General features: G+C 39.1%; 1 protein-coding gene across 1 annotated transcript in view; it reads right to left on the bottom strand.

Moving 5' to 3' along the window:
- Window positions 1–13,093, bottom strand: part of LOC111154621 (arginine-glutamic acid dipeptide repeats) — a 497,893-nt gene that overhangs the window by 167,818 nt on the left and 316,982 nt on the right. The window contains exons 9-10 of the mRNA XM_022514341.1: window positions 11,801–11,925; window positions 10,084–10,183 (exon numbers count right to left, since the gene is read on the bottom strand). Of these exons, the coding sequence (XP_022370049.1) occupies window positions 10,084–10,183; window positions 11,801–11,925 (225 nt within the window). The remainder of the gene's footprint in view (window positions 1–10,083; window positions 10,184–11,800; window positions 11,926–13,093) is intronic.

Genomic DNA, 13,093 nt, shown 5'->3' with positions numbered 1-13,093 from the left:
AAAAGCCATCCATATCTCAAGGAATAAAACTGTCCAGACAGAAGTGAAATCTTTGCTGCCTTATTATAAATTTTACTTATATACAGTGAGCATATATATGTTTAGTTTTAGTGAGAGAAAGTAAACATAAAAATGCAAATAAGTTCGAAGAAAGAGAAACCAAAAGAACTTGAATTTTATTAGGAAATGGGAAAGATACCTAAGCCCACAGAATGAAATCTAGTATCAACTTAATAAAAACAAGTCAGCATGGCATTTTCTAGAAAACCACAGTCTCAAACTATAGGACTCTGTTATAGTTTCTAAGCATAACTATAAAATGGATTTTGTAAAAGGCCAAATAAATGCAAGCACTAAAGATAGCTGAATCCCATTTGGATAACATAGGGCATCCCCATGGTTTCTTCTTTAAAAAGATTCTATTTATTTATTTGAGAGAGAGAGTACAAGCAGGCAGAGAGGTAGGCAGAGAGAGAGGGAGAAGCAGATTCCCAGCCAGGCAGGGAGCCTGACATGGGGCTCGATTCCAGTACCATGGGATCATGACCTGAGCTGAAGGCAGATGCTTAACTGATTGAGCCACCCAGATGCCCAAGGCCATCTCTATGTTCTAGAGCATTATGTTTACAAATTGTATGTAAACTGAAAGTACACAGATGAACCTCACAGAAACTGTACATGAAGAAACACATGCCTGAACAGTACACAAAGAAACATTTCTATCTAAGATCTTCTAGAGGAAGCACCACTGCTTTGTCATATTATCACATATTATTTAACATATTATAAACTTACAAACAGAATAATTTTACATTAATAGGTGTTCACAATTTAAAACAGTAAAATATAACATATCTTTGCCAACATACATTAAAGAGTGTGCACCCGTCACCAAGAACACCATCTTCTGCCACTGAAAGAGATCGACACGTTTATCACATCATCTTCCTCTACAACAATACAAGTATTTTGGTTTTTTTTTTTTAATTTTTTTTTTTACTTATGAAGTAAAAAGATAAATATATTTTTAACATAAATGATATAACTGTGTCCCTAACTATTCTGCAGGTTCACCACTGGACCTCAAGTAGTCAGTCATGTGGCCATGACAATAAGCTACATCACCTGCTACTGTAGTTCTCCAACAAGAGCTATACTATTGAGAAGGTACACATGTCGCTCAAGTGTTATACAATGCGAGGACCACCTATAGTAGATTAAAATAGACTAGCACTCCAAACAACTCCAAAGAATGGGTGGCTCAGCCATTAAGAATCTGCCTTCAGGGGCGCCTGGGTGGCTCAGTGGGTTAAGGCCTCTGCCTTCGGCTCAGGTCATGATCCCAGGGTCCTGGGATCGAGCCCTGCATCGGGCTCCCTGTTCAGTGGGAAGCCGGCTTCTCCCTCTCCCACTTCCCCTGCTTGTTCTCTCTCTCGCTGTCTCTGTCAATTAAATAAATAAATAAAATCTTTTAAAAAATAAGAGACTCCAAATAAAAGGTAGAGCTTGCCATACTAAAAAGTCAGAAACCACTAAAGAACTAAAGGACATAAGAGATGTTCTTTAAATACAAAGAAAAAGCAAGATTCAAAGTAAGAAGCTGAAAGATTTGTCATGTGAACAAGCATAAGAAAGCTAGAGTAGTTGTATATATTAGTATCAAACAACACATAGTTCAAGACAAGGAAAGAATCACTCCAAAAAAAGAGAAAAGAGCTAATATACAGAGAAAGGTAAATATTATGTACATGAGCCTAATGATATAAATGCCAAATATATCAAGCAAAAGCAAACAAAACCAAAATGGGGAATACCCAAATCCACAATTACAGCTGAAGACTTTTAGTACAACTCTCTCAGCAACCGACAATACAACTAGATAAAAATTAGCAAGGCATATGAAGATCTAAGTAATAATAATGACCACTTTAAAGAAACCAAAAATTATTTAACAGTACATTCCGTAACTGCTGAATATAAATTCAGTACGAATGCACATGGAACACTCACCAAGATGAACCACATGCTGAGCCAAGAAACAAATCTCAATAGATTTCAGAAAACTGGAATCTAACTGGGTACTCTCTCTGACCACAACAGAACTAAATGAAAAATCAGTATCATTCCAAAACAAAAGGGTAGGGGAGGGACAGAGAATGTACACAAGAGAGATCTCAATTATCTGACAATTAAGCAAAATTAATACTAAACATAGGTAAAAGAAATTTCAAAAAATATTTTTAACACAATGATAATGAAAGAACAGCAAATCAAAATTTGTGATAAAAATCCGTTATCTAAGCTCCCACTTTTGGAAGTAGGGGGGAAATGATCAAGTTAACCCAAAATAAAAAGAAAAATAAGATTTGAGATCAAAGAGACTGAAAACAGAAAATCAGGGGCACCTGGGTGGCCCAGTCTGTTAAGCATTTGACTCCTGGTTTAGGCTCAGGTCATGATCTCAGGGTCATGATATCAAGCCCCAAGTCAGGCTCTGTGCTCAGTGCAGAGTCTGCTTAAGACAGTCTCTCCCTCTCCCTCTGCACCTCTCCTCCATGCATCTGGGCATGCATGCTCTCTCTCTAATAAATAAATTTTTTAAAATAACAATAAAAAAGAAAACAAAAAAAAATCAACAAAACCAAATGTTAGCTATCTGAAATAATAATGTTTAAAAACCTATTTAGACTGATTGATAAGACACAAATCACCAATGTTAGGAATGAAAGAAGGGTCAAAATTACAAATCCTTCAGATGTTAAAAAAGTAACAGAGGATAATTTGACATTTTTATCTATAAATCTGATAACCTCGATGAAATGGACAGGAAGTTTAAAATCACAGATCAGGGGTGCCTGGGTGGCTCAGTGGGTTAAGCCTCTGCCTTCGGCTCAGGTCATGATCCCAGAGTCCTGGGATCGAGCCGCATCTTGCTCTCTGCTCAGCAGGGAGCCTGCTTCCCCTACCCTCTTATGCCTGCCTCTCTGCCTACTTGTGATTTCTGTCAAAAAAATAAATAAAATCTCAGATCAGCAGATTACCAATATTCACACATGAAGAAATATAAAATATATTTTCATATACATTATATATACAAATAGAAAAATCTCTATTTGTAATTTTAAGCTTTTCATAAAAAAATTTAGTCCCAGATGGTTTCACTGTGAAATCTATCAAATATTTAACAATGAATACATACATACACACACACATCCCCACCCCCACACACACCCTAATCCTTTACAAACTCTTTTTTTAAAGATTTATTTATTTACGGGGCACCTGGGTGGCTCAGTTGATGAAGCATGTCTTCAGCTCAGGTCATGGTCCCAGGGTCCTGGGACTGAGACCTGCACTGGGCTCTCTGCTCAGCAGGAAGCCTGCTTCTTCCTCTCGCTCTGTCACTCTCCCCACCCCCTACCTTGTATTCTCCCTCTCTCCCTTACTCTCACTCTCAAATAAATAAATAAAATCTTAAAAAAAAAAAAGATTTACAAAGAAAGAAGACTACAGTTCACGATCCTTCATGAATGCAAACGTAAAAGTTCTTAACAAAATACAAGCATATTGAATCCAACAGTACATAATGACTAAGTAGAATATATCCTAAGAATCCATACTTGCTTTAAACATTTGAAATTAATCAATATAATTCACCAAATTAATGAAATACAGTATAACAAGCATATGATCATCTCATTAGTTACACCAAAAAATGGCATCTGACAAAGTTAAAATGCCCATTCAAGATAAAAAGTAAACTTTGATATAAAGGAGAACATTCTCAACTTGACTAACAACACTACCCTACACTGCACCTATCAGTGAATGTGTTCTCCCTGAAATGAGAAATAAAACAAAGATGTCTACTCTCACTGTTTCCATTCAACGCTCTACTACAGGTCCAAGCAAGTGCAATGACACACGAGAAAGACACAAAATGCATAAATCAGAAAGAAAGAGGTAAAACTGTCTTTATTTGCAGATGACATTATTGTGCACACACAAATCCTAAGAAAGCAACCAGAAGGCTACTGGAAATTAGCAGGAAGAACAGGTACTGCTCAGAGCACATTAAAAGTGTTTGCATTTCTATCCTATTAATGGACACTTAGAAGTTGAAATTAAAAATGTAATTTTAGGGGCGCCTGGGTGGCTCAGTTGGTAAACGTCTGACTTTGGCTCAGGTTGTGATCTCAGAGTCCTGGGATCAAGCCCGGTGTTGGGCTCCCCACTGAGCAGGGAATCTGCTTGTCCCTCTGCTCCTCCCTCTGTTCATGCCCCATCAAAATAAATAAATAATCTTTTAATAAAAGTAAATAAATAAAAATGTAATTTTATTAACAATCGAATTTTCAAACAGTACTTATTTAACAAAATATGTGTATGACCTGTACATTGAAAACTGTAAAATCTTTTTTTTTTTTTAAAGATTTTATTTATTTATTTGACAGACAGAGATCACAAGTAGGCAGAGAGGCAGGCAGAGGGAGAGAGAGGAGGAAGCAGAGAGCCCAATATGGGGCTCGATCCCAGGACCCTGGGATCATGACCTGAGCCGAAGGCAGAGGCTTTAACCCACTGAGCCACCCAGGCGCCCCGAAAACTGTAAAATCTTACTACTAAAAAAAAATTAGTGAGACCTCTTTTAAAAATGAAGGTATGTGGGGTGCCTGGCAGGCTCAACTCTTGATCTCAGGGTTGTGAATTTGAGCCCCATGCTGGATGTAGAATTTTTGTTTGTTTGTTTTTTGTTTTGTTTTGTTTTGTTTTAAATAGAGGGAGAGAGAGGGAATCTTAAGCAGACTTCACACCCAGCATGGAGCCCAACAGCAGGACTGCATTTCATGACCCTGAGACCTGAGCAGAAATCAAGAGTCAGGCGCTTAACTGACAGAGCCACCCAGGTGCCCTGAGATTACTTAAATAAACAAAAAATTTTTTTAAATGCAGATATGTATCATGTTCTGGATTCAATATTAAGATGTCAATTCTTCCTAACTTGATCCATAGGTTCAATGCAATCCCAATGAAAATACCATCAAGCCTTTTTAAAAACAGAAAACAGCAAGCTGATTCTAAAATTTATATGAAAATGCAAATGACCTAAAACAGCCAAAACAATCTTTAAAACAAAACAAAACAAAAAAACAAGTAAAAAGTAGGAAGACTTAGACTACCTGAGTTCCAATAAAGCTACACCATTCAAGGGGCACCTGGGTGGCTCTGCTGATAGAGCACCAGACTCCTGATTTTGGCTCAGGTCATGATCTCAGGGTTGTGAGAGGAGCCTGGCAGGGAGCCTGCTTGGGATTCTCCCTCTCCTTTGGCCCCTTCCCGCACCTTTCCCATCCGTCACCAGGTCACCAGCACAGACCACCCTTTGGTGCATGTGCACTCTCTCTCGCTCTCTCTCAAAAACAACAACCACAACAAAAACAAAGTTACAGTACTCAAAATACTGAGGTACGGGTGAAAAGGCAGATATTACATTAGTGAAACAGACGAGAATCCAGAAAAAGATTCAAACTGCTATATGCTTATACAGCAGCTGACATTCAAAAAAGGTATCAAGGCAACGAAATGAAAAAGTCTATGTTGCTCCAACAACTGGCACCTGTGTAGAAAAAGAATGAACTTCCATCTCTCTCATATCACATACAAAATTAATTGAAAAGAATCACAGACCTGAAGGCAAGAACTAAAACATCAAGAAAGCACAGAAACAATCTCTGTTATCATGAGGAGATCAAAGGAACTTTCACAAAAGGAAGATGATACACTGGACTTAAGTTAAACATTTTGCTCTCTAAAAGACACCATTACAGAAAACAGTCATGGGATGGGAGGAAATATCTGTAAATACATGTATCAAAGGAATTATATCTGCAATATAAAAACAACTCTTACAACTAAGTAATTATATTAAAAACAATTCAATTTTTTAAATTGGGCAAAAGATACTTTACAAAAGAAGACATACAAACAGGCAACAAGACATGAAAAGATGTTCAATATGACAGTCAGGAAATTCTAAGTAAAACCTCACTGAATGAAACACAGACAGACATCATTAGTAATGTCAAATGTCAACAAAGAAATCTCAATGAGATATCACTACGCACCCATTAGAATCATTAATGAAAAAGACTGACACCCCAAGTCTTGTTAAGGATGTTGAAGAACTGAAATTCTAACACACGACTGAATGGGAATGTAAAATGGTACGGCCACTTAGAAATGTGTTTGACAGTTTCTTAAAAAGTACCTGCACACATACAATCTTGCCATTTCACTCCTTAGGTGTATTTACTCAAGAGCAGTGAAAATACACATCTCACGAAGACTGAATAACAATGTTCATAACATCTTTATCATAATGGCCAAAAGCTTGGAAACATCACAAGAATCCATCACCAGGTGAACGGATCAAATACTGTGAATATCCATACACTATCATTCTACTCAGCATTAAAAAGGGACTATTGATAATGCAACAGCAAAAATCTACGTCAAAATTATTACACTGAAAAAAGCCAGACCCAAAAGATTACATAAGATATTCCACTCAAACAACATTCTAGAAAATGAAAACCAATCCACGAGGTGAGTAAACATATCAATGGTTGTCTGAGGCTAGAAGCAGCAAAGCATTAAAAAAATGCATGAGGAAACGGGAATTTGGAAATGTTTTGTATTTTGATCACTGTAGTAGTTTCATTGATATATACATCTGAAAAAACCTATCAAACTGTATATACTTTAAATCAGAGCTTACTATACATAAATTATAACCCATATGTTGTTTTAAAACTTACACACTAAAAATATCATTTATGAATAATGAAGAAAAAATTGAGTCAAAAAGAATAATGTAGGGGCGCCTGGGTGGCTCAGTGGGTTAAAGCCTCTGCCTTCGGCTCAGGTCATGATCTCAGGGTCCTGGGATCAAGCCCCGCATCGGGCTCTCTGCTCAGCAGGGAGCCTGCTTCCCTCTCTCTCTGTCTGCCTACTTGTGTTCTCTGTCTGTCAAATAAATAAATAAAATCTTAAAAAAAAAAAAAAAGAATAATGTAGAAGAGCTTCTATTTAAAAATAGGTCCCTGTAATTGTCATTAAGATTTAATAGCTCAAAAATTTCTATTAGAGATGGCTGTTTTAAAGATCAAACTATTTATTTACATGCATTTAAATTCAATAGTCCTACTCAGATGTTAAACACTGTGATGTGGCTGTACTGTAGAATTTCATATTCTTTAAATTTCTGTACTGTTCTGAGAAACAGGAAATAGACATGGGTTTAGAGAAATGCCTAACTTTGTTTTGACTCTACAAAAAAAAATAAATACTTCTCACATGACAATGTGCTTATCTTTTAAACTTATTACTTAACACAGCTCAAAACCACCATTACTCCAAGGAATTTGAAATAAACATTAACTTCTTTTAAGATTTTTCAATTCACTTCACTTTTCATTAAGGAAAGTACCTACAACTAAATCTCTGTGAGCCAGTAAAACAATGAAGTAGAAAAATTAAAACAGCCACTAAACTTTTCCATTCAAGACAAAATGTACACACAACTCAGTCCTTTGGTCACTAAATGCACTTGGATTGCATAACCCAAGACACTTGAGCCATTTTTGGACGCGCCTAGACAGGAAAATTTCAAATGATGGGAAGGCAGCTTCACAGAAATAAAAACTCATAAAACCAAAGCCCTCTAGCAATGCTTAAGAAAACTTCAGAAGGAACTTGCTACAAAGGACCATGGGCAAAAATAGCCCAAATTATTTCTGTATAGAAGTATGTTGTGCAGAATCCTTACAAGGGTTGAAATAAGAAAGAGAACAGATCAATCAGATCAGTTCAGTCAAGTGCCAAAAATAGACATTTAATTAAATACGGCAACATCTTCATTATTTAAAAATTCAAGTGATCAGCATGGTCGTGAAAAGGGAAATTTTTTCATAAAGCTTTTATGCAAAAAACTCCACAGAAGACAAGCTCATATCAAAGACTTACTCTGACTAAACAGGCTACTTAGGGTATTTTGAACTCACAGACATTCACACCACTCACACTGTTCTCACTGTCTACAGATTCACCGATCTGAGTCTGATTCCTCACTGATAAAATACTCTCACAGACCCCTTCTGGCTCTATCACGTATACTCAGAATAAAGACCCCTTATAAAAGGGCGCGTGGGTGGCTCAATTGTTAAGCATCTGCCTTCGGCTCAGGTCATGATCCCAGGGTCCTGGGATCGAGCCCCACATAGGACTCCCTGCTCAGCAGGGAGTCTGCTTTTCCCTCTCCCACTCCCCCTGCTTGTGTTCCCTCTCTCACGGTCTCTCTCTCTGTGTGTCAAATAAATAAAGAAAATCTTTTAAAAAATTTTAAAAAGTTCTTAAAAGACCCCTTATAAAAACAAAAACGCTAAGTATGGAAGAGGTGAGAAAGTAAGAAGTAAATCCATGCGAATATTAAAAAATCATTCAGTTATTTAACACATGGCCCAATCCCAACAAGATCATTCAATCTCTAACACATAAAAGACTATTATCATGTCATGTAATACTCAGGAAACACAACTAGACCAGGAATACAAATCAGCCATACCCACATGCTTCCCTGAAAGCAAGCTGGAGAGTAGAAAAGTCCCTAAGTTGGGAATCTAGATTTTATTCTATGCTCCATTATGAACTTTTCGGATTGTTGGCATTTAACAATCATCTGGCCTTTCTGAGCCTTAGAATCTAATCTACTTAGAGACTGAACACATGATCTCAAAAGTCCTTTTCAACTATAGTCACCTCTCAAGAAAAATGAAAACCGAAAAGGGGGCTTAAATTACATTCAGTTAGTTACCAGGAATTCCTCAGCCTTGTGCTCAGTATCCTATGTAAATATATGTAACTTTATTAGTACATCAGTAATGCATAGAAATCCATTATTACTTCATTAGATTTGATGATTTCACATTAGTAACCACTCAGAGAAGAATTATTTCAAGAAACTTTAAAATACAATTACTTTTCCTAAACAGCCCTACAGGATGTATTTTAATGTCAAAAAGGAATGTCCATGGGGCACCTGGGTGACTCAGTGGGTTAAGCCTCTGCCTTTGGCTCGGGTCATGATCTTAGGGTCCTGGGATCGAGCCCCGCCCGCATCAGGCTCTCTACTCCGTGGGGAGCCTGCTTCCCCCTTTCTCTGCCTGCTGTTCTGCCTACTTGTGATCTCTCTCTCTCTGTGTCAAATAAATAAATAAAAATTTAAAAAAAAAAAAAAAAAAAAGGAATGTCCAAAAAAAGTAAACCAGCTTCAGTGATCATACTATTTATAGCAATTTGAGTTTTGCTCCTCTGAGCTGCTGTGTTAAAGGATTAGAGCAGATGAGTAATCCTGAAGGACGCCACACAACCAACTCAGTATTATTAGGCTCACTTGTTACATTTTACTTTAGATTTTTTGAAGGACTATTATTTTTAAAACTTACTTTACTTGTATAATCATGTGAAATATTTACATGGCTCCAAAGCACAACTATAAAAAAACAAATTTGTTCCAGGAAGTCTGACTTCTTCTCTGTTCCCACACACATTCTCAGAGACAGAGAAGGCGGCAAAAAGTATAGCCTCTAGATTCACATCTTGAGTGTATATGACCTTGGCTTGTGACTTAATCGCTCCAAAGTTATTTCCTCATGTCTACAGTGGTGATAATAATAAAACCTACTTCAGAGGGACACTGTGAGGATTAAATAAGATAATCTGTTAACAGTGGTCAGCTTTGTGGGATCTTGGGTGAAGTACCACTAGCATGAGGCTTTTATTTGAGGCTCAACACAATCCTGAGGGACAGTGAGGAAATGAACCTAGAGGCGCCACATCACTGGATCAAGGTCATGGGGCCCAAAGCCAAGACCACAACCCATCTTTCAATCCCAGCGCTATACCATAGTGCTCACTCCTAAGATTCCAGGCTCCTTCTTATTTCATACTCATCGCACACTCCCTACAGCCAGCACAAGGGAAAAAGAACTTTGTTCCCACTCCGGGCAACTTCAAAAGACTCACTGTATTCAGTGCATTGAGGGTAGTGTCATCCCGGGACGCCGCAACACAGCCATCTTCCGTGGAGCCTCCATCACACATCCCTGCGAATGCGGCCATGCTCCTTGGAAGACAGAAAGGGAAACATCAGCAAAGAAACTTTAACCCTCAGTTTTCAGAATGCATTTTCAGCCCAAACCAAATTCCATTACTACAGGCATGATAAGCTAGAGTTCTCAGTCTTATTTCTACTTTTCTATAACAGAAAACGTTTTTTAGGGGAACCTGGGAGGCTCAGTGGGCTAAGCAGCCGACTCTTGGTTTCTGCTCAGATCATGACCTCAGGGTCCTGAGACTGAGCCCTGGCTCCACACTGAGCACAGAGTCTGCCTGAGAGTCTCTCGCTTTCCCTCTGCCCCTCCCCTCACTTGCACGCTCACCCTCACTCTCTAAATAAATAAATAAAATCTTTAAAAAAAAAAACTTTTCGGGGCACCTGTGTGGCTCAGTCAGTTAAGCATCTGACTTCTTTTTTTTTTTTTTTTAATATTTTACTTATTTATTTGTCAGAGAAAGAGAACAAGCAGGAGGAGCAGCCGGCAGAGGGAATAGCAGGCTACCCCCCACGGAGCAAGGAACCCGAGGCCGGACTCGATCCCAGGACTCCAGGATCACAACCTGAGCGGAAGGCAGATGCTTACCCACCTGAGCCACCCAGGCGTCCCTAAGCTTGATTTTTGGCTCAGATCATTATCTCAGGGTGATAAGAGCTGGGTGTGGAGCCTGCTTAAGAGTCTCTCTCTCTCTCCCACCACACCCCCCCCCAAAAAAGTTAAGATCCTCTACACTTCACTCTTCACTCAATCACAAACGAAAATGCTTTGTCTACTTCAGTCCACTTGTGTTACTTCTTCCCGCACTTTACCAATACTCAGATTTTCCCAATACTCAGATAATAATCTTTCTGAAAGAAAGATCTTTTGAGAAACAAAAAAAAATTAAATACTCTGAAACTTTGCTTAATTCCTTTCATGCTATACATCCACTAACTTTAGTGGAGTTAAAAGCAGGGAAGGGGAGGAGAAGAATTCTTAGTGGCCACTCACACACCGCCCTGAGGCAGCCTCGCCTCTGCGGCCAGCGTCTATGCACAGCGCAGCGGACCGAAGGTTAGAATGCAGCTACTGGCCTGCCCCAGCACCCGCTGCTGATACTGCGGTGAATCCCAGAGCCCACTGCAGACGAACGAAGGCTCTCAGCCCGCACTGTGACATGCAGAGCCAGATTTAAACTTATCTTTTATATTTTAGGCATTCATAGGATAGCAAGTTCGCATGTAGGTAAGCCACAAAAACACCAAGCTTGGGTCAGGCATCAATGAACAGCCTAAAGTAGAGAATGCTGTAATGGGATTTTAAAATGGGCTACATGACCCAATTACTCAACTTGTATTTAGAAGTGTTGATAATTGCATATATGGTTTAAGATGCTTCCCTTCTGAAGAGTTCTAAAATCTGATATGGGGCAAAGATTGAGAGGGAGGGAAAACTGACTTTATCATGGTAAACAACTTCTCTGGCAAGAAAAATCAGAGCACAGATTACAGAGCGTATAACAAAATATAAAGTGAGAGAATGTTTGATGTATAAATAAAATTTCAGGGGATAGGAGAAAGTTTATTGCCTCCTAATCAATCCAGATGGCCTAATTCAGAGGGCAGAATGGGGAGAATTCCTATTACCTTGCTGCCCTCAAGTACATGAGGAGGTCACAGTCATTAACTCCAGGCATCCAGACCAGTTCCTCATGCTGGGTCACAGTGTCACCATCTGGAGAAGGGAACGGCTGCAACTCAGGAAGTTTGGCCTGTAAGACAGGGATGCAAAGTCACATTCAAGGAGGATTTAAAGAGCTGCCCCAACAGGCAGGCCCTGGGAGCAGACGCAGGAGTTACTGAGCCACTTTCGCCAGGCAGTACCGGGAAGAAAAAAAAAAAAAACCAAAACAGAAAAACTGTGAGTCACTGAAACCAGCCTGTAGGACATTTCAGGATCATTTCACCATAGAAGATTTCACAATGGACGGCTTAATCTCTACTTAAGGAGCAGCAAACAGCGTCAAAATAAACCAGTGCCAGCATAATCTAAAGAGTAAAACAAAAATGGATGCATGTGAATAAAAGAAATTAGGAAAAAAAAAAAACCCTCAGGACATAATAGCTCCTTGATGGAGAAGGGGAAAACACACATTTCCAATATAACAAGTTTACAAAGTGACAGATATAAATAATGAAACCTCACCTAAGGATATTCACTAAAAAACCAAACGACCTATCCTATTAAGTTAAGCTACTCTCAAGAGAGTCAACAACTACAGTATTATCAAGGAAAACATTAAAAAAGACACAAAATTGGAGTTAATATTACAAACACACTTGAACTAAATGATGGGGTCAGAAATGAGACTACAGCAGCTTCAGGAGGAGCGGACTGTTAAGAAGGCAAAGAAAGGAGCTTTCAGAGGCCAGTGAGATGCTGCACGGTGATATGAACTGTGACAGCAGACACAGCAGTCTACATGAGATATGAACCCTATGTCAAGTGTACCTCAATAAAAATTTTTTTAAGTATCTGAACGACAGTGCTCAACAACAAAGATTCTGAATCACCTCTGGGTTAGAGATCCAAATACCCCTAGCAGGTTCTCATCGTCACTCCGCTGGGGCAGAGCAAGAGTCAGCAGGTACTGACTACCACAACCTTCAGAGGCCTAGAAAGCCAACTATCTGCAAAACAGCATGAATGCGGACATTTCCGTCGCATATTTTAAACTAAGGGTTACAGTTAAAAAGTTCCAGTGTTGGGGTGCCTGGGTGGCTCAGTGGGTTAAAGCCTCTGCCTCCAGCTCAGGTCATGATCTCAGGGTCCTGGGATCGAACCCCACATGGGGCTCTCTGCTCAGCGGGGAGCCTGCTTCCTCCTCTCTCTCTCTCTGCCTGCCTCTCTGCCTACCTGTGGTCTCTGTCTGTCAAACA

Source organism: Enhydra lutris, unplaced genomic scaffold (assembly GCF_002288905.1).
Source record: "Enhydra lutris kenyoni isolate GAN:26980312 unplaced genomic scaffold, ASM228890v2 scaffoldscaffold38, whole genome shotgun sequence".
Taxonomy (NCBI): Eukaryota; Metazoa; Chordata; class Mammalia; order Carnivora; family Mustelidae; genus Enhydra; species Enhydra lutris.
Note: the sequence above shows the minus strand (reverse complement) of the source record. Positions and strands in the feature narration are given on the sequence as shown.